Source organism: Coturnix japonica, chromosome 2 (genome assembly GCF_001577835.2).
Source record: "Coturnix japonica isolate 7356 chromosome 2, Coturnix japonica 2.1, whole genome shotgun sequence".
Taxonomy (NCBI): domain Eukaryota; kingdom Metazoa; phylum Chordata; class Aves; order Galliformes; family Phasianidae; genus Coturnix; species Coturnix japonica.
This window is the reverse complement of record NC_029517.1, coordinates 40,213,075-40,235,968: the sequence shown is the minus strand read 5'-3', so window position 1 is coordinate 40,235,968 and position 22,894 is coordinate 40,213,075. Positions and strand designations below refer to the sequence as shown.

At 37.6% G+C, this 22,894-nt stretch overlaps 1 protein-coding gene across 10 annotated transcripts in view; it reads right to left on the bottom strand.

The window, feature by feature from the left end:
- The window catches only part of TRAK1 (trafficking kinesin protein 1), a 121,774-nt gene that overhangs the window by 12,573 nt on the left and 86,307 nt on the right, over window positions 1-22,894 (bottom strand). For 7 of the 10 annotated variants that reach the window (XM_015854098.2, XM_015854101.2, XM_015854105.2 and 4 more), the window contains 11 exons: window positions 20,686-20,802; window positions 17,692-17,792; window positions 16,843-16,951; window positions 14,593-14,671; window positions 14,055-14,185; window positions 13,457-13,531; window positions 12,086-12,223; window positions 10,459-10,535; window positions 8,393-8,626; window positions 7,152-7,468; window positions 3,304-3,633 (listed from right to left, as the gene is read on the bottom strand). In XM_015854098.2, the coding sequence (XP_015709584.1) occupies window positions 3,304-3,633; window positions 7,152-7,468; window positions 8,393-8,626; window positions 10,459-10,535; window positions 12,086-12,223; window positions 13,457-13,531; window positions 14,055-14,185; window positions 14,593-14,671; window positions 16,843-16,951; window positions 17,692-17,792; window positions 20,686-20,802 (1,708 nt within the window). The remainder of the gene's footprint in view (window positions 1-3,303; window positions 3,634-7,151; window positions 7,469-8,392; window positions 8,627-10,458; window positions 10,536-12,085; window positions 12,224-13,456; window positions 13,532-14,054; window positions 14,186-14,592; window positions 14,672-16,842; window positions 16,952-17,691; window positions 17,793-20,685; window positions 20,803-22,894) is intronic. The other 3 variants (XM_015854099.2, XM_032442399.1, XM_032442398.1) reach the window with 1 other exon arrangement.

Here is a 22,894-nt window from a genome sequence, read left to right as displayed (position 1 = left end):
TATTAGCTAATTCTGCAATTCAGGATTTATAATCAATCCTCTGTCAGTTTACTGAGCCCCCACAAAATACGTAGTTCCAGAGCATACATTGCATGCGTATTAATTTCTTCTGAAATATTAAGTGCCATCATTAAGATACAATCTGTATATGGTGGTTAAGGAAGTTACTTGACATGTCAATTAATACTACTTTTCTCAACACTGGGACAAAAAAAAGAAAAAAAGGGATCGTAACTTTTGTAACTTTTTCTTATTTAGTCACAATGATTTCTGATTCTATCACTCCACAAGACACAACTGGTATTCTGTTCTGAATATGTTTACTTTGGCTGCAAGACATCTTTGGCACTACCAGGAATTTCTTCTCTCTGGACACTGGACTTTGTTTTGGGCTCATCTCACAGGTCACCCAGAGCAGCACTCTACACACTAACAGCCTAACAGGAGGAACAGGACTTCAAGGTACTCTACCAGAGAAGACAACAGGTAAGATATAACCTTCACAGCAAACACACAAACAGAGCAGGTGCCTACACAAAAGGCTAAGGTGATTTACAGCTGCTAGAAATGGTCCTGATAGGCAGTTTATTTCCAAAGATATTTTGTTTCTAGGTTAGAAGAGCTGTAGCTAACAACACTGTGTGGTCTTCCAATAGCACCTGTAGAGATTCCTTTCTGCCATCCATGAATCACTTAAATCTGATGTTTCCACAACAGATATATCTTGCATCATAAACAATCAAGCGCCGTATCCAAGAAATTTATCTCATTCCCTTTTTGTTTTATTTTACTTCCACATTCTTTACACCAAAGCCTAAAACAGCTCCTGGAACCAGGCAAGCAATGAGGTGCCAACTTCAGGGATACACGTGCCCATACAAACCCTTGCCTGTATTGCAATTCTTAACAAGATACCTAAGATAGGCACAAAGAATGCTGAGGAAGCTATTCAAGAGAGTGGCTGCTCAATATACAAAATCAATACAAAATCAAGTAATAAGCTAGGAATATATCTTCCTGCTTCCATAAATTATTCTTCAGTGGACAGGATTCAGAAAAGCACTGCCACATTAATAAGTGCCTACTCTCAAAACATCCAGTGTATCTTGTATACCACCTGACAAGTTGCTTCAACAAAAAGCAGGAACAGCAGTATCTTTACTTCACTTATGTAATGAAATACATAACCTGGCAGGAATGGATACTTCAAAATCCTAAGTAGCCAGGCAACTTGGATGAAGGAAAAAGAACAGAAAGTAAGTTTCCAATCTGTTTGTTTGTTCTAGACAGAAGTTAATCATTTTGATCAACTTCTGTAATGTTTCAAAATTACTCAGCAAACAATCCAAATAAGGTTACAAGCATAACTTCAAAGATCTTATCCACTTGTCAAATTATAATGTAGGGAATATGCTTAAAAGCCTTGTCTGAGATAACTGAAGTTTTCCAGGAAAAATCAGCAGTCCTTAGGGAATAAGCTGTTCTACAGTGACCAGTATTGAAATTGTAACTGAGAAAGGAAATAGAGACAAATACAAGTCTCTTCCAGCCAATCTGTAACCACCACACAGGCCCAGACTTACAATTGTACTCCAAACAAAGAACTTTTCCAAATCCTTAGCCACAGACATTTTTCTGATCTGTTCTTAAAAGAATAAAAAGCTGTTCTCTATACTTCTCTCTATATATAGTCCACAACAATAAAGTTTCATAACCTTTGACACATTCCTGTGTTGACTGTTCTTGTAATTCTTTGCCCAAATAGACTTTCATGCTATTATTCTGAGTGCATGACAAACTGCTTGTTCCCTTCCTCTTTGCAGCAACACATTTTAAATCAAACTTTTTCTTGAATATTTTTTTCTCTAGATAAAAAAAAAAGTCAGTTATTTCCATCTTTGATTATTTCAGTCCATGTTTCCTAGAACTTGTGCGTTTCCTACTGTTATGATTTAGACTCTTCAAATGGTAAATGCCTGGAGAAAAACGTACACATCTGTGGAAACACTATTTATATCCACATTAACATAAAAATTTAAGAACACTGTTATTCCTGAACAATTTCATAGAGTAAAGCCACTTTTTTTTTGCAAACAGAAAGGGAAGTTGAAGGGTTTGGATGAGGTTTGGCCTTATTACAACTGACTGAAAGTAGCTTATGTTCAGTGGTTGGCAGCACTGAGCTGCCCCACTGACGAGAGCAATGGATACTCTACCTTTCACAAAAGGAGCAGAGAAATATTGCTGTCCAGCCCTGAGAAATCACCTGATTTTTCAAAGATCAGTCAAATGATAAGTTATGGTTTAGTCCAGAAAAAAAAAAAAAGAGGGTGAAGGAAGCATCCTTATTTAAAGTAGTTATGTAAAAACAAGCCTGAAGGGAGTTCTGGTAATTTTCTATTTCAGGACTACATACAGTTCTTTACCAGTGGCAAATCTTCAAGAATGAGGAATCCTATGAAGCTTATTAAAACAAAACAAAACCAACAGTGAAAGAAATCATGCAAACTCAAAATACATCTGTGCTCTGAGAATGTGTAACTTCATACAGTAATGGACGAGAATGTCCATTCAGAGTATCTAATAATTCACGTTGTTCTGAATCATTTGAAAATGTCTTTATATGGTAGAAATATGAAGGACAGAAGTTAAGAATAGTATGATGGGCAGAAAGTGAGGAAGACATCATTTCAGGCACCAAAACATCCTCTTAGTTATTTAACTCAATTTAAGTTTTGTCCCAAAATTTAAAACCAGACACTCATATCTGAGGTAAATGCTTGATTTTAAGGCACTTCCATTTGTTTCAGCGAGGGCAACTCAGATGCACCTTTTGTCATCTTTTTTTTTTCCCCCCAAATATAAAGTCTAAAGCATGGAATCACCCTTTACGAAAAGTTAGCAAAATATCTACTCTGTAAGCATATAAAATATATATTGTCTATACATAATACACAATGAAGTGAGATTGTGCACTCAGTACACATACATGTCCCATACGTGCCACACAAGAGGTTTGTGAATATATCGTTTTCTTTTAGCAGCCTTCTCTTATCAAAATAAAGTAAAATATTGACCATGGATTCTGTTACTGAAAAGAAGTGTCAAACTAACAGATCATTAAAGAAAGGATTTTTGAGCCAATGTTAGAATGGTTATTTTCTAACCACCGCACACATTACCGTGCAGATGCTACACACAAAGCGATATTATGGATGCTGTTCTGGAGAGATGTGAGAATGGCCCAGTAATCAAAATCCTGTAAAGATGTCAGTTTTACTGGACTTAATGAGTTTCCCTCACCAGACCCCTCATCATCGTCAGCCGTGGACTCCTGCATCTCCTCTGTGAAAGCCTGAGATTGGCGGGGGTTATTCTTGTTGTCTGAAACAGTCACTTGTGCTTGTGACCTCTCACCTGAGGTCTCTGTGTGCTGAACTGGCGTCGAGGTAGTTAGGCCCTTGTAAGAAATGTCACCTGTCTCATCTTCCTCATAGTCATTAAGGCAGTACACTTCATCCAGGTCAAGGTCCAGGGTCCTGAAGCCCTTAGTGACAACCCCAGGCCTCGGGTCCAGGATCCCACCCAAGTGAGGCTGAGCCAGCTGCTGCCAGTGATGCAAAGTGGCAGAACCTTGAAAAGGAACAAAAGACAACCACAGATCAATCAGTAATCAATCCAGAATCCAAAAGTCCAAAAATCTCACTTGGTTTATCCAGAAGCCCAAACCTCAGACTCACTAATAGTTTGGAGCTTCCAAGAACCAGTCTTAATACTTCTAGGAAGACATGCTACAAGGCAAAGCTGCTTCAGCATTTCCAGATAAGCAGGAAATAAATTGATCACATCAGCACTTAGGCAAAGCCTGGTGGCAGAATGTGGCATACTTGTGCACATGCACATCTACTCCCCATCAATATTCTCATCTCCTTAAATTCACGGGATTAAGCAGGAGTAGAAAAAATTCATATTGTTAAGAGTTGAACTGAAAGCTCTAAGAACATAAACCATATACCCCTGCATTAAGCTCCCACTAAGAAAGGTGCTAGGAACATGCTAGTATTTACTACTGGTCACTGACAGGAGGATACAGCAAGGTCAGCATTCTAATGTGTTAGAAAGCCACACCAACTCCAAGCACGTGTAAGCATGTAAGACTTCTGGGCTATACATCCAGTCCAAATACTTGTATGGACCCTATCAGGGCCCCTACACTACACACAGTCAGCTACTATATAACTAAATGCTACCATACCTGCAGCTTCATCCTTGGCGGAAAAAATGTTTTGAGTGCATTTTCCAGAGAAAAGCATTCAACATACAGTGTTCAACATAAGATTAAACAGATTAAACTGGTGTACACCAAGATCAGGGGAGGACTTGGTTGATTCCTCAAACTCCAACTAAACATCACTTGCAAGAGTCAACATTTTCCCATGTGCGCCTATCAGTCACAAACGTATAACACGTAGCTTAAAACTATTCTTTCCAGGTCTTATTAACAAAGCATCTTCATTTACATCTCTGTCAGCTCAAATCAGAGCAGTTTTTGCTGTGTTCCTCCTGCCCTCTCTCCCCAAAACAGAACAGTGACTCATTCAATAAGCTGACATCCAAACGTCTCACCACCATTAACAGACTAAGAATGTTCAATTTGTTACACGGTATACGTAAAAACCTAACACACTTAAATGATTAGGAGAGGAATGGCACTTATGCACATTATTTTGCATCTGAAAGAAAAATCCCATTGAATGAAAATAATTTCTCAACAAGGATATTTCATTGCAGGAAGCTTATTGTAAATAGGAAACTAACTGAGGAAACTTCTTCCCTTGCAACAGCTGAGCTCAGCGCGTAGTGATGCAATGACATCTACGTCACTTTTTAAAACCTGCTCAACATGAAAAGATTCCACAGTACAGAATAATTGGATCTGAAGGGCTACTTTGGATAATAGTTCAGTTTATTTTTAGCAAGTTTTGAGTGACGAAGGAGGATTCAGACTGTTTGGTACCCTTAAGGCTTGAGAGACAGATCTTTACTGGAGCAGAATAAATAACCATAACAGAAAAGAACATCCCTATCATGTTTTTATTTCTGAATTGTCACAAAGGCCTCTATTACTTTAAGCTCAACCTCATACAATGTGTGTAAGTGAGCTTTAACTTTACCATAGAGAAAATTCACACAAATGCAAAAAGCAATTAATAGTTGTGAACATTCATTTATAAACTGGCTTAAAGAAATATAACAAAAAAGCCAAATGAAGGGAGGAGTCCTTGTCATGTATTCAATAATCCCAGACTCCCACTAGACAGTTCCGTAAGTTATATTAGTTTTCTTATAGTATGCAGGGAGTGATACTTTGTGCTTGAAGTACAAGAAGCTACAATACAGTTATTTAGTTAAAAAAACAAAAAACAACCTCACCAGAGTGTCACTAAAGCAAGTCAATTTGAACGGACATTTTATTCCATTCTTAAAAGATGTAAAGAAAAATTAATTCATTGCTTAGGGCCTCTGTCACGCTATTCATTTTACTGTGGGAATCAACTGCTTTAAAAGAGTAGAAGGCACTAACCTGAACTAATAAAGAACCAACTTTTCCTTACCCCATTTTAGGGCACAAGTATCCATAGGAAAACAAAACAAAACAGAACTACAACCACTGGGAGCAGTTTGCAGGTGCTATTTTGCCACAGTAGCATGAAGTTTAAAAATAAAACCCAAAAACCAGAATTAAACTTCATGAAAAATATATGGGAAAGAAACCATGCTGAAGTGAGGAACAAAATAATAATAAACATGTGTGTAATGAAAGACAACAAATAGTAAACCTAAGAATCAGGCAGACAAACATACCATAAATGAGATGTAAAACCATATGCTGGAAGTACCTCAGCAGATAATTTTTAGGAAAAAAATTACCCCATGGGAATAATAAACAAAATGGTTTAAACAAAATCCAACAAAACAGTCAGATAGAAAGATGATAAGGAATTAAAAGAGTTTATTGGAAGAAAAAAAGCAGATATAATGGGATGGTGACAGAAATCTATTACAGCGGTAGCAAAAACAGTAACTTGGATGAAGCTGGATCATCCCCTTTCTCACGATGTAACAGGCTTTTTATGACCACTGAAAAGCAATCATGTAAACAAACTATAACAATCAGCTAAGCAGCATGGACTCGTGCTATGGCTATAGTTTCATTTGAACAGGCAGATAAAGCATATTCTTTCTTCAGGACACAAAAAGGGTTGGTTTAACCTTCTGAATATGTATTATGCTTATGCATGATGTCTTACAGACAAAAAAAATAATTCTAAAAAGATGAACAAATGACACAGACAACATAACACAAAAGTTCTGTCTGAGAGAGGAGGGAAAGGACCAAAACAAAAAGAAACCAAAGCTACATTGCATAACTAATGTTATTTCTGGAGTGTTTTAGGCTTTTGTTTAAAATCTGGAGGAATTTACTCAACTTTCAATGCCAGCAACAACCTGAGAGTTCCAAAGAAAGCCAGACTAACTATACTACTCTTGTGTACCACTAGCTTTGTTAGGCAGATTACAGAAATGCACGCGCTTTGCTCTGAAATTAAGCTCTAGTCCTGACAACAATATGCAGAGGAAATTTGGCTAAAACAACCTATTTCACACGTGAAACCAAAGCCATAGAGACTCGTGTATAGCCACTCAGTCAATTAAAGTGCAGAGGTCATTTTTAATCACAAAGGTAGTCCTATTATACCAACTGGTCTATTCAAAGCAAAGGTCTTTGCAAACATCTACCGAAATGAGAATGGATGAACTAAAACTCTGTCATTCATTTTCAGATACGCCAACACATTCCTTTTCTAAGTTTGAAGCAGCAACACTGAGATTTAGCTCACATGTAAGGGTGTACTGCTTATGCATATATGGCCTGTAATATTTTATTCCCTTGGCTGGATTTGTTTCCTAACTTTTAAGGCTTGTAGAAAATTGTAGTAGCTAGAAGATTTCAAACCAACAGCGTGGATTACTGTCTCTAAAGTAAAAAGAATACGTATTGCAAAGATTTCCTGCTTTCTGATAATGGATAAGAGACCACAAAGAGTCACTTAGAAGAACAGATAAAGGCCGAGGCCCTTTGTTATCACCTTCTAGTGGTTTCACAATCTGAAGCTTTTCTGGTAGGTAGGAGCGACTGCTGATAGACATTCCCGAATATCCAGTGAATTCTGAAAATCTGGAGTGAGTTCCCAGAGACATGATGCTTTCTGTGGGAGTAATGGAACCACTACGGAGTTCACCCTTTTCTGCCAGTTCCCGCAACTTCCTTTCCTGCTCTTCTTCAAAGAACTTCCGCTCTGAGAGGTAATTCTCCCGCCTAAGGGACAGCCTGCGAAGGGCAGTCTCTAGGTCACTGGAGCCTGGTGTCCCGGGAGTTCCAGGCTTCTTCATTCTGTCTTCATTCCTAAAGCATAATGGGACAGGGAAAAGAGAAGAAGGTAGGGATGGGGAAAAGATTGTTTGAGAAACACATTATTAAGTGATAGTTCTGAGACATTCAAACTTTAGATTACCATGCTTGGGAACAACTCACCACACTTCAAGCAAGCTGCTGTAAGGCAAATGCCAATATTTTCTCTCATTTTACACTAAAACTATTTTGAATCCCAGTTCCTGACTGGAAAAGCTGTGCTTTAGCTATGAACTTCCTCATAGTAAGAACTGAGAGATGTTTACTAGTCTCTCTCTCATGATTACATAAACTCAAGAGAGAAGGCCAAGTCCTTTACAGACAATGCTGCAAGAATAAATCAGTAAATCACACAAGCATACTATGATGATAAACACTGCTTGTTTTGAGACATCAAGTAGCTTTTTCTATAACATATATGAAGCATAACCTGGAGCTACACTGAGGGAAGAGACAAGTAGCTGGAAAGTAAAGTTCTAACTTTACTAACTGGTTTTCTTTGTAGGTTTTCATAGTAGGTTTCCAACATCCACCTACACATCCCACCATTTTATTTAAGATCAGAAGAGTGAGCTGCAGCTGCATCTTCGGTCAGAACACTATAACATTAATGTAAAACTGTGAAAATGTAAGTAAATTTAAGTATTGATCCATGTCTGCAAAGAGAATGTGAAGTTTTACGTCACCAAGTGACGACACATCTCCAAAGAGGTGCAAATTGCAGAAACTGATACACAGTGCTTTCAAAAAGCTGGAGTGTTGAAGAACTAAAAGCACAAAAAGTAACAATTCAAGCTAGCTGCATGATATTAGGTGAAAAGAGGAAAACAGAAACTCCTTGCCTCTATGTCAGAATTAAGAACAAAAACAAAACAAAACAAAAAATGCCCCCACAAAGTCAAGTGCTACAGTACTAACCCATTCTCAGAGTCTGTCTCTAGGATGATGCTGTTGGTCTTGTTGTCTATGACAATGTTAGAGATGTCTCCCCCATAGAAACTAGAACGTGGAGTGCTGACACAGCTGGAAATGAGTGAGTTCATCGCAGAAGACTGGTTGGAGCCTGGGATATTCATTGGTGATGGAGTCATGGATCTTTGCTTGACAACTTGGTTAACGTTTCTCACTGTCTCGAAGACCCGCTTCTGATGACTGGTAAGACATACAAAGTTAATAATCACTTAATACCTTAAAAGCAACCAGATAAACAGGTAGCAATTTGTTAATGACCCTACCACAGCTCCATTAACTACTTTTCATTTATAGGATCTGCAAAAGAGTACATGTAGGGTCCCATCTTCATTACAGTCTCACCATCACATTTAATCCATCAACATGACACATCACGCTAGAGTATTTTAGGCAGATTACTGGAGAATTATGTGTATGGATACTCTCAAATACTATCATAGAGTAAGTGAAAGGGCATGTTTAATACCTAAAAAACCCTTAAAGTCACTGTATGGAAATAAGATTTTTTAAAAAAACAAAATTAACACCTATTCAGTTCTTAACTGCATAATCCATTTCTAAAGGGAATCTGTATTTATTCTATGACAAACAAGTCTTGCAACTTTTCATTCTGTAAGAACTTTCCCACCTCCTTAAGTAGCATTAAAAAAAAAAAAAACAACAAACAAATCAGAAATAGAACACGGCAAGAGTCTAGATGCCGTCAAGGCTGAAAATATAACTTCTGACCTACTTATACCATTTTTTCTTTATCGCCATTGTCCTGATTATCTGCTCCAAGATGAAGATCTGATGACACTTCAGCAGACAAAATAAATTTTCTCTACATCCTGGTTTTAGATTAGTCTGGTAGGACAAAAGGATCCCATAGAGTGTGAGCATGCTCACATCTTTTCTACCTTACACTTTTCTAACCAGCATTTCCCTGTTCTTGTCTCTTTTTCTGAAATGATTAAGAATATGTCAGACTGACTGTAAATACACTTGGAAGGTTTCTTGGAAGTGGCTGGTCCTTTCTTCACAAAATGACAAGTCAAAAAAAGTAAAAACTTTAAAACACCCTCTAATTAGGATTAAATTGTTTCAAATAAACCAGTCCATGCTTTGTTCAATTAGGCAAGATAAACCTGTTGGAGTACACATTCAACTTACGTCAATAAAGCCTATTCTGCCAAGCTGTAGCTAACTTTAGCTTTTGGACCTTAGTAAGTACTTAACTTGTTTCAAACCACTTTTGTTTAATTCAAGAGAGCATTAGCAAAATGCGATCTAACTAATTTACGCAAGTGTAATTGGCATCAGGCTGTGGTACACAATCACTTCAAATCCCTGTCTACATTGATGTTCCCTCTCTAAAAATTGGATTAGACCAATAATTACTTTGTAACTTCTGCTCTAACACCTGAAAAAAGAATTTAAGGAACCAAACTCATCCTCTGAACATTAAGTGACAAAATCCAGCACAGTAAGACACAAGAAAACCCATCTTTTTCATTCTCAGAACCACATCTTATCACTCAAGGATGAATATAAAAATTTCCTGAGGCAAGGAAAAACCTCTATATGGAGGTTTTCTTATGGTAGCTTAACAAAAAAACAAAAAAAAAACCCCTATATATATAAAATATATAATTATATATATTATATATTAAAAAACAATATATATAAAATATATAATTATATACATTATACATTATATATTATATATGTTATATCATATCATATACATTATATGTTATATATTATATATATTATATATAATATTATATATAATATATATTATATATATTATATATTATATACATTATATATATTTATAACTTATATATATAAAAAGCTATCTTAACAACCAGATAATTTGTTTTTCTTTCCCTCTGTCACTGATGCCTTTCCAGAAAAACTTGGTTCTAAACTTTCAGCTCAACTATATCCTGCCATTTCCTTTCTTAACAAAAACTAATTAAGCCCCAGATAGAAACAATCATTTAGGAATCAAATCTTTTCAGTCGTACGCCAAGTCAGGAGAGTCAGGTTCATCTAGATGCAGCTCCTTCCTCATTGACCCTTCTATCTCTGCTGCCAAAGAATCCTGTTAAAGACATGTACAAAAGTAAAATAAGTATCTTCGTATTAACAGGTTGTCACTGCAGAAAACAAATGATTAGTTCTATAAAATACCTAACAGCAGTAAAATGTCATTCCAGAAAAAAAAAAAAAAAAGGTTTAAGAATGAAAATAGAATGGAAAGCTAGAGGACTAATGAATATACTTCAACAGGTGACAAGCTACAGCTCAGCTTCATACTGTTACAGTGCTCATCACCTGAAGAGACATGATAACATCTGACAGTAATCCTGAAAAAACATCACAAGCAACAATAGATCCCAGGTCATCTAGCTTTTAAGAGTAAGTTCCCTGCACAATGACACTTCCCTTTTACATAAAGTGTTTTGCTTATTTCTTTTTTGTTTAAAACCAACAGAAAATATTCTTTCCTCTTACAGCATTACCCACTGACCCACAAAAGAGAGCTCTTGGAATGAAATATTAATATACCTCCCCCATAGGGTTAAAGTTTATCAGTTCTCCACTGCTGGTCAGTTTGCATTACTGCCTAAACTGTAGTGAAGTACAGGGTCTAAACGCCAGGTTTCCTGAATCAACATCTGAAAACCATCTTTATACAAAACACACAAAAATATATGAGCACAATTATACTTTACTCAGCTTACAACTGTATCTGTTGCAGTATTAAAGGTCTGCACTTTAAACTCCACCTCAGAAAGGACAGTGAAAAAGCAAGGCAGTTTCCTTCTTGTGAGCACAAACCAACTTATATGTGCTCTTTCTCAGCGATTAAGATGAGGCATGGCTAAAGACAAGGAGGACAGACTAGATTCTGTTGTTTAATTACATTAATGAAACTCAAAAAAAATTTCATTGGTACCAATGCCTTAAGAAGTAATTAAATTATTTTAGAGATACAAAGGCAAATAAAACTAGGCACTGAAAATTACTAGATGTTTATACCCACTCTCTCATTTGGTTAAGCGTACTGCATATTCTCCATGCTTAAAACATACGCTGTCATTATCAAATGTAATTAATTAAATAATGTTGATAAAACCAGTGAGATCTCCATAACTGACACTGTCACAATACACATTAACAACAACTATTCCTTTAATGAATTGAATGTCTATGAGTGGATACAATTACTGAAGAACTAGAGGGTACAGCATAAGTGATAAGAAGAATGCCACATCCATGTGCAATCCAGTTACACTATCAAGAAGTTACATCTCCAAGGATTTATAAGAAAACCAAGAATCTCCTATTGAAAACCAGGCCCCAGCATACACAAGATGCATACTGTTAAACAATCTATTGATACTACCCATTATTTATTTCCCAGCCAGCTTAAGATTGCATGTGGTACCACAGTGAAAACTACTGTTTCAGAGCAAAGCATGCAGAATACATGCTCTCAGGAATCCTGTAACACCACATATACATATTTCACCCATGCTCCTGTCTGCATCTCATCCTTGGGCCTGTAATTCAGATATAAACATTCACATTTGTTTGTTTGTTTTCTGAAATGTTGTGGGTTTTTTTTTTTCCCTTAAATCTGCTTACCATAGGGAAGAGGCCAAGTGAGTGGTACCGACGTGACACAGCATTTGGCATAGTCTTGTTCCTAAGGTTCTTCAGCTCTTCTTGAGCCTCATGAAGCATTTCCATGCACTCTGCATACTTGTCTTCCAGCTCACGTAACTACAACATAGAGAAAACAGTCTAGGACCTTGTGATCTGCACTGTAGTCATGAGAAGACCATAAAATGTTTTTACACTAGTAAGAATAATGGTGTAAGGAGGAATATCCCATTATAAAAGAAAACAACTCCAAAGGGTGAATTTCCTATCACTGAAAATCATGAATAACTGATTAGTAACAGAAAGGGAATATGTAAAGTTTTAGGCTGATGATTAACAATGGAGAAGAAATTAGTGGCTCCAATTCCTATCCTCTCTATCTCTAGATGAAGACATTGTCAAAGAGATATAGAGATAAATGTGTGTTTAGTCTGATAATCTGCAGCAGTTCTTATTTGCCTGGTTATCATCAGGATGACCACAGTGGCAAACTGCATGAAAAAAAGAACGAGATATTGCATAGTGACCCAAAAGACCAAAGAATTTTTAAACCAAGACTAACACATATATTTATATAACTTCCAACAGACTAACACCATGCCTTATTTATAGCTTGACCTTCTCTGAAAACACACCATATGTAATCACTCTGCGTGCAGATGCAGATGTCTGTATACCCTCGAGGTTTTTCAGTTCACCAGCCACTTAAACAAAGTTGGGCAAAGAGGCAGAAGCCTGAAATACTGCAGTCCTACAAGTTTCATAAAAATAAACTACTTGGCTTAGAAACAGAGACTCCACGAAGATTGAGCTCATTCTTTTCCACTGGAGCACTGCAAGTGCAAAAGAACTACCAGTGGGAAAGGCTTCACTGAGCATTCCTATCTTTGACCCAAAGTAGTTCAAGTATTAGACACATCATAAGGGTATCAGGCTTTTTTCATTCTGTTTTGTCTATTCTGTACATGTAAGTGGAGTACCTAGAAGACAGCCAGCAATTCCAGGTTGTCTTTGGTTTACTCACTGAACAAATACACTACAAATGAGCTCTTCCATGCAATCTCGCTGTTCAGGATAAGCCTGGTTTACCAGCCTAGAGAAGGCACCCTCAAAAAGGGTTCTTAAACAGCCCATAAGCCTCAGTTTTGTAAAATATGTGTCATTTAAGCTTGAAAGAACAGGAAGAAAAAGTTCTGATATCTTCTGGAAACAAGAAAGTTACTTCATTCATATGCTTATATATATGAAACATTTTTTAATGCTTCTAATCCAGCTCACATTAAAAGTCCCATGTTAAAGCAAACATCCCGTGCCCTACTACTAAATTATTCTAATACTAAGCAGTGTACTTGCCTCTGCTGTGAGCTGTCTCTGGGCATCTTTAGCTGCTCCCAAATGCTGAACAAGTTCTTCATTTTCAACTGCACACTAAAATATGTCAAGAAACATTACTGCAGGTCAAAACATCTCAGTATTTCTAATGTTTATATCATATACTATTAGTAAATTGGAAAATTCTAACTTAAGACTCTTATTGCAGCAATATTAGCCCATACCACTTCATTAAAAAACATTTACATAGCATAACAAAATGTTAACACAAGTGTGCCCAGCATAAGCGTATATTCAAAATGAATCCCTTAAGACCTACTGATGACAACCTGCTCACTGAGATGCATGTACTGATAGTCTTGTTTTACTGAAGTTCAGTGCAGAATTTTATTTAATACTGAAAATAAATGTACTTAATGCATTTGGTATCTAACGTAAGCATTTTTAACATACATATGCTTTCTAGTCAAGAGTGATATATACTAAATATCAAACAATGGCATCCAGATAAGGAGGTTCAAAATCCCCTTTAGGCTCTAGCATTTATAAGTTGCAACTTATCTTCCAGTAAAACAATGATAGCAAATCACAGCATTGATCCTGTAACTGGATTCCTTACAGCTTTTGCCTTTTTCTGCAGATCGACGATCTGAGAGAGAAGATGGGTGATTTCTTCCTGCTGCCGGGCAGCATCTTCAGTTTTCTTTGCTAACTCCTCGGAGATATTGGCAATCTGTATGTTTGCATCCCCTTAAAGATAAACAATTACAATCACCATCACAATATGCAAAGGCAGAAAGATGTAAGAAGAAAGATGTTCTTTCAGAGTGTCACTTGACTCAGCAGAATCCTGCCCCAGAATGCAGAAACGTAGGACACTAAACCAGAAAGACACAAAGTGCTCATGTTGCATAGGAGGCTGTCCTTTCCCTAACACCAACATTTTCTATGCATAACTCTTTTGCACTTGAGAAAGATTTATCTCACAGCAGAAAATTCTGGCTGTAATAAATCGGATGAAATTTTCTTCCCACAGTCGTTTGTATAATGACAGTCAGTGTTGCAGGAATAAATGACTGACTGATCTGACACAGTTGGTTTGGTTTTTTTTAAACCAAACGACCTCAAATAAGATCTAAGAAGAAAAAAAGACATACTTAGCTCTTTGACACAGTCGTTGACAAGCTGTTGTTCTTTTTCTTCATAAGTTATTGTTTCAGTCTTCAGTTGACAGGCCTATTCAAGAAATCCACAAGAAATATGTGATATTACCATCTTTGTTCTCTGCCAGCATGCTGCTGCATTTCCATCTGCTTCAGAAAGACGAGCTTTTCTATTCACTCCTCCAAGAAGACAGTGAAAAAAATAACAGTTTTTGACTGTCCTCCTTTATGGTATGGGTAAAGAGGCCAGGTGAACACTGCAGAGATGCTATTGCATGCAGTTGCACCAGTATCCCCTCATCTCCACAAGATGTCACCTGTGTACTTTATATTTGAAAAATAAAAAGCCCTAAGCATACAAAAGCCACATATGCACAGCTTTTATCTGGTCACCTTAACAGAGGTAGGTATCCAATGAAATGCATCATTTAAATACTTGAAATTAAAAAGAAAAACATGAGACAATACTTGGAAATTCCTAACACTGTAACTGTATATTCCACATGAAACCTTAGTGTTGCCTCCTTTCTTGATTTGTTTTTTCCCCTCCAGCCAGCTGGCTCTGTCTGGCACCACCTTGATGAGCCTGCAATGTATATCCTATGGACAGACACATAGAAGGCAGTGAAAGCTGCAAAGACTCGGGAGGCTTTGGATTTGGCTGTACACTGTGCATCACTGGCACAAACTGCATTTCTCTTTAAGGAAAGTTATTCTACAACAAGGCTCTCCTATTACATCCTGAAGCAGTGTTCCTCTCAATTCTAACCTTACTTCTACTGTATCTACTGCCCATCTTCCTTGTGTGACAACCCAGTACAGCACTCTTCCATAAGCAGTAACTTATCCAAAGGTGTGACACCTACTTATTTTCAATGGGCCCTACATTTGCAGTAGAAAACAATACAGATACTATGTTTTCATAAACTCATTCTTAGGCCAAAAGTACTTCATCTGCTATACTTTGGTACATGTTTGCAAAATGGTAATACGCTCCCACAGTTTAAAGGTTGTACAAAATATAAATAAGGGATATATAAATAGGGAATATATATAATAGGGATAAAAAGGGATATAAATGTATAAATAGGGATATCAGTTCTATCATGCATAAAAGGCAAGAAAGTCACAATCTTAAAATATTAACAGCCTGATTTGAAAGACAATTGAAGATGTACATTTAATTATATACATTAAGTATATTATTTATTTTATGAGGGTTGCTCCTGTTTTATGACATTGGCCCATGATTTCAAAGGTGGATGTTGGTAGTACGGCAGTAAAAGCTGAACCTTCACAGAATCACAGAATGACCCAGGTTGGAAGGGACCTCAAGGATCATGTAGTTCCAACCCCCCTGCCTGGCAGGGCCACCAAACATACACCTTTACTAGATCAGGTTGCCCAGGGCCCAGTCCAACCTGGTTTTGAACACCTCCAAGGACGGGGCATCCACAGCCTCCCAACCTTTCCAACAATACCCCATTACATGCTGTTGCCATGTGACAGATGGCAGCAAGAGGTACAGTCTGAATAAATAAATGGTGTCTGAGATAGAAGTGTGTCTGAAGCAAATGTGTGAAAATTAATTCCTCCATGCATAAAAAAAATGCACTCAGTGACATTCATTGACACTTGCTGAATATTTATGGAGACTAAACAGTGAATGTGAGCACAGTGAGGCAGTGGGTGGTGTATTTCACCAGTGGGTCACCTCCACTGGTGCAGACTGTTACAAGTGCAGAACGCAGGCTCTTGTTCATCACTAGTAAAAATGCATACATAACAGTGGTGACTATACTGCAAAAAGTCTTTTGTAGCCAAAAATTTTCTATCAAAAAGTAATACTGCGCTCTTCGTGCTGGTTGTAGTTTCCATGGAAATAGTTAGGAGGCACTAATTTTAGAGCAGTTTTCCTAGACAGGGCCCTAGACAATTCCTCTTCACTCAATGCAGCACAAGCAAGAGAAAGGGTGAGACAACCATGCTGTACACCCTAGCAGTTTCCTTGTCAGCAGAGTATGCTATGTATGTAGCTTCATGGAACTCCTATTTGTCAGTCTTTCCTTCATTTAGGAAGAATAGAGGATAGTGATAAAATAAGTACAAAGAGATTGTTGCCACTCATGGAATTACATACTCTTAATTATATGTTTCCAAAACATTTAATACACGCTTCTCACCACGTGTGTTCCAGCATTTAATGAACAACTGTATTAAGCAAAACAAAGTGTGCAGTTTCACCTCAGATCTAAGTACAACATTCTCTTCTTCAAGGTCCTTGAGTTTCTTCTGAAGAGAGTCCAAGTGAAAGTAGTTCTGGACAGAGGAGGAAGATTCATTCCTCTTCAGCCTTGATTTAAAAAAGAAAAAGAAAAAAAAAAAAGCAAGTTTTAGCTCATTTTTACCTGCATCATGGCCAGCCTCACAAGAAATTAGGCTAAACAGAGGTCTGAAACAGCCAGAAACACATTGAATACACCAAGACTATGAGAAAAGAAACAACTTTACCATAGCAGTTTAATAGCTCCATGATTAATGCAGTACATGCTTCACCAGAATGCAGCAACAACTCTGCAAGCAAGGGCAGACAGCCCCTCAAAGCCTGCAATGTTGTTCAGTCAGCTAATTGCCTGGAACATGCAATGCAAGTCATGCTTAATTTCTTCTTTCTGCTACTGAAAACAGCATGGCATTTTTCACTGTGGCCTCAGGTTCCTAAAGCACAAAGTTCACACCCATGGAACATTCTAGAACAGTGTACAAAAGGGATGTGGAGCACTGGGGTATCATAGATGGAAAGAATCAATGTTGGCATCACGTCCACAGTGATACAGTTCCTGTGAAAGTCACAGTGCTGTATCAGCAGCCTTCTTATCTACTCTCCCCTCCTATCTTTTGTTTGCAACAGTGTCACCACCTATAGTTCAATGCAAATCTTTCCAGCTGGTGCAATGCACCAAGTTCAGAGTTCCATTTATAGGTCCAGGCCATACAGAGATCATTGTACTACCATTCAAAGCTATGAAAAATGTCCAAACTACCTTTGTTTAGTACTAGACAAAGGTTCAGTGTTGCAGATTGGTAACTTACGGGGTGGAACAGATGGACTCCGGTTCACTTTCTTCAGCAGCACTGGTATAGAACTGAAGCAGCTCATCTTTCATGGAAAGCTCATGCCGTAACTGAGAAACCTGAAGAAAGAAATAGCTTGCAGATCAGTAATTTGCTTTTCTAGACACGTTGTTAAGTAAACTCACAGTCAATTAGTTATTCATTCTCCAAGCACCACCTTCAGACTAAATCAAGTGGCCTAAAATGGAACAGATTGGAAACCATTCCTTCACTTATAGGAAAGAAAGAACACCCTTAAAATAGCCATTTTCTTTTTTAAATATACAAAAACACAATTATCCACTGCTAATAAGAAAGGTAAGATGAGCAATCCAGAATCGCTAATGCATTAGTCCAGACTGAATCACTAATGCATTAGTCCAGATCTACATTCAAAGAAATAAATTTACTGAAACAAAACAGCAAGAAACAAATGCGACACAATCAAACCAAGCAACACTACTTTCCAACTGATATACTGTGTCAACATCTGGACTAGATACAGACCTTGCAGACAGAGACAGCGGATAAAATTAACAGAGCTTATGCAGTAATATTCTTTTGGGACTTAGTTGCCTTTTGAGTTGCACAACAACTCACAGTGGCAGCTGCCTTCTGAGGTGGCTGCCACCCAGTTTCTCAGTGTAGTTTGGGTCACTGGTGACTCCAAAACACAAGCATGGTAGAACAGTATGATAAGTCTCATCCACGAAATTAAAATGAACAAAATTTAATTGAGTGGTTAGCATTTCCTGTAATTCCACAAACTTAACCTTGGTTAATTCATATTTCGATTTGGTTTAAAGGCTCAGTTAAACAGTAACACTTATGCAACAGCAAAGTTGCATTTTAAGACGCTTGTGTTAAGAGGTTCTTTCCTTTTTCCCTTGCAAAGGTATAAATAACAGAAACGAAAAGATGTCTCCTCCCACTTTCCTTGCAAGACTTGGTCCTCAGTTTCCGCTTTGCAGTGCACAAATTGCAAAGCACATTTGTTTTATTGGACTTCTACTTTTGTACCGCAGACACATTAATACTTCTAGTTATTAGTAGCAAAAAAAAGACTGTCAATAAAATAGATCTATGCTGCATTATCATCAAGAAAAAGATGAAACAATACAATAAAGCACTTACACCGTGCGGAATTTTAAGCTAACGAAAGTCATCTACTTTACTAAGTCTGCAGAATTACACTCTGTGGAAGGTACCAAAGTCCTCTTGAGACATGGCTTCTAAAAGGAACTGCACGTTTCTAAAAACACAAAACCACATTTCAGCCAGAAAACAAATCGAGCATATTCATCTGGGGAGATTCATTTTCCTCTATTTCAGGGACAGCTAAAGGCATTCTAAAGTAACAGATCCACCTCCTTCCAGCTCAGCTTCTTCAAGTAGCAAGGAATTAGATATTTCAGTGGGTGGGCACTAGCTTATCTCTAGCTTTTTCTATACTCTTCCTCTATGAATCAAATCAACTGAGCCCACTATTTTTGCTTCTATTTTCAACCATTCCTGTTCTTCAGAAGAAGGCAAAGAGCCAGTTCTGTTAAAGGAGCAGAACGAGAAGCAATGGGCACAAGCTGAATGATGCACAGGAAGCTCTCTCTGAATACCAGAAGCATTTCTTCGCACTGTGGGTGGCAGAGCAGTAGCACAAATAACCCATATTGCTGGTGGAGCCTCCTTCCTGGGCAACCTAGGTTACTGATACCATGACATACACACCAATAAAGCCTAACTTTATACATATAATTACACATCACTGTCTCTGTATAACGAAAACCACATATCCCTCAAACAAACCATTTTCTCCTTTTCCTAATGCTGCTCCTGAGTCCCTCTAAATAATTTTAAGTCGGTCCTGTCAGAGGAAGCCATTCCCTGCTCCCCATCTTCTTCAATCAAATTCTCCATTCTGGATGCATGGAGTATGAATGCCCTTCCCTACCTTGCCCAGTCATGTACACACTCAGCAAAAGCCTATCAACCAACGCACAGATAAATGTCTGCCACATTATGGGACTTGGGCAAAAAAACATGTTCATCAAAAATCTAAGGCAAATGCAGTCAAAAACTCAAAGGTTATGTACTGAAGCAGGCCAACAATCCATGTTTCAAGAGACTCTACCACAATTCCCTGAAAAGAGAAACAGCAAAATGACAAGAAGCTGTAAGATCTTCTCCATCTAGACAAGGCAGCAAGTTCCACCCTTTGATTCCCAACAAAACCCAATGCTTCTAAACACTAAGTTCATATAAAGTGCATTGAATATAATGACCAATCACTGAAATATAACCCGACCTATTTATCTCCAAACTGGCCCAGTTTGAAGCTTGGAAAAGGCAGAATGCACATCATTTCAGTGAGTGTGCACTGCTGGCATCTCCATGAATAAAAAGACCAGACATACTCCATTTGAGAAGGGAAGCACTGGCAGAACTCAAATGCTGTGGCCTTAATGACAAAATTCAGTATAAATAGAAAATTGTTCATCAGAAATTAAATTAAACATTCACTGGAAAGGAAAACAGAGGACTGAGAAAGATTCAGGAGAGACACAAGTAAAAGAGGAAGAGGGACACAAAGGAATGAAGGAAGATTAGTAAGGGAAATTATATATAAGGGCACAGAGGGGAACAAGGACAAAATCAGTAGAACAAAACAGTAGGTAAGTGACTCAAAACAAAAGAGTAGCTGAATTTAGAGGAAAATAAAATGGCAAAGTAAGTTTCAGTCTTGGGTGTTTTTTTCCCCCAATTATCTGATTTGACCTAGTGAGTCAAATGACTTTTTTAGACATGGTTCTAAAAGTTACTTGCTACAAAAATAGCCAGCTGAACTGCTACAATTCAGGTTGACCAGCTACAGATAGGATGTATGGGAAAATTAAGCATGGATAAGGTAAAGATTAAAAAAAAATTTCTTCCCATCACTGCAGACACATCAGTCAGATGTAAAAAGAAAAAACATACCTCCTCCCTGATGTGTTCTACTTGCTCCTCAAGGAACTCATTTCTTTCTGTCAGTGATTTGTTCTTCTTTAAAAGTGACTGGCCAATCCGAGCAGCTAATTCTAAGTCCCGTTCTTTCTGTGAAGCATTAAGAAAAGAAAGCAAATATATTATTGTTTTTATGATCTGAAGGAACAGAAGGAAAAAACATGTATTTAAGACAGTGAAGAGCCTTTTTCACTTCTGTAAGGGTTTTGGTTTTTGCTAACTTATTTTTCTATTATGTAACACTGACATTATTCAGAAAAGACTGACCCATACACATGAAAACACAGCTTCGAGGTCTAATGTCAGGCAACGCAAATTAAACCAGATTTGGTTCTCTACGACGACTTTGAGAAACCACTTTGGTATATATTTGCAGAACGTAATCACAGAACTTCCCAAGTCACATTTTAAGAATTCCAGAAACACAGCAAAAATACCAAAGAACTCAGTTGCTTCAATGAGGTCTTATATTTTCACTTGGTTCACCTTTAAACAGAAGGCTGTGCAGGAGCAGAAGCCAGTTCCATCACGAGTATCCAGCCTCCAACCCTCTTTGTGCAGGCACATGCATTAGCTCTTTCCTATAAAATCAAATCCGATCCCTTCCTCTTTTGCACATGGCCCAAATTTGCCTGAAGTGATTATTCTCATTCCATGTTTGCCCGTTCATTACCCATCTCTACAAAGGAACTGGAAATAACACATCCAGACACCACCAATACAAATAGCATACAAATGTACCAATACAAATTAGAGACCTGCTGCGTTGATGACATGTACCTATACACTGGATTGTAATCTGCCTAGGACAAGATGATAAATAATAGAAACCTGCATAGAAATATTCATTAAGCACTTTCACTGATTATTTTCTTCTTCAGTTATTATAACTCTAAAATAGTGGGAAAAGAGAATAGTGGTCAACTCACCACTTACCTTTATTTCAACATCATTTGAAGAAGAGCTTTTTCCCTTTCAGATATATATACTGAAAATACTACCTGAGGCAGGCATACAGATTACATGACTAAAATCCACCCTGTGACATGCATACATTCATGACAAAGTCGACAAAAACTAAAGCTGCTGTTGATGTGGACAGCTGACAGGAAGTAAATGAGGAAGGCAAGTGTTTCCAGGCTCTTTAATCAGCCTCCCTCGGTTTTCTACACAATTTTTAGCAGTTTAGCTCTAAATTTCATTTTGGGGTCACGCCTCTTATTGTTTTAAGGAACTGATGCATTATAGCAACATGAGTAATAAAAATACTAAAGCTAGAGATATTTAAACAGTTATTAGAGAGATAAGAAAGCAGGTTCAAGGAAGAATCTCTTGCTGCTCTTCCATATCCAGACAGACCTGGTGTCACTCCCTTTTTGCTCACTTTCAGGGCAAGAGACACAGGTTTTCAGAATGCCTATATGCACACATTGTTTTGATATCTTCTATTTCCTGTCTGCCCCCCAATAAAATGCTCCCATCCTGCCAACACCATGATGAATTCTTTTGAAGCTTGTCAACAAGAACAGGAAGACAGGGGTAGCTCTGGGGCTTGTTTTTCTCTTATTTGTAACATGGCAGCAGAAAGAGCTAAACCTTAACTTCTGCAAACAAATGTAGTCACTTATGATGATGGCTATTTACATAACAGGGAAAGGAGATATAAGTTGTTTACATCTGCCTAGAAAAGTGGTTAAAAAAGAAACAATGATCAATTAAAACAAAAACCTCACTGAAAAAATATATGTAGTTTTTATTTAAGGTTCACCTGTTGCATGTTCCTTCACATTCCCTTTGCTATTATCCAGATGGAAAAGTAAATCAAATGCTTCATAACGTTGGCTCAGCAAGTCCTAACATTGTTCCCATGAGTGTAATTTCTAGATCTATAGACATTTGACTACCTGGACTCTGGGGAGGAAATAATTTGGCGAAGTGCTCCATCACTGCCGGAAGGAGCCATGGAAACAAACGCAAGTAAATCCAAGGCAAATAAGAAAAAAGGAGCAGGACGCAGAAAGGTAACAGACTGTTACTGTAAGTTAGTAGAATATTCCTGAACAAGGCTTTTCTGGAAAAGCATCAGTTTTAGCTGAAATTTCATATAATGTTGTTTAAGAGAGTTCAGTTCAAAGCACAAAAAGCAGGACTTGCAGTGAGATCAGAGTTATCAAATGTAGGT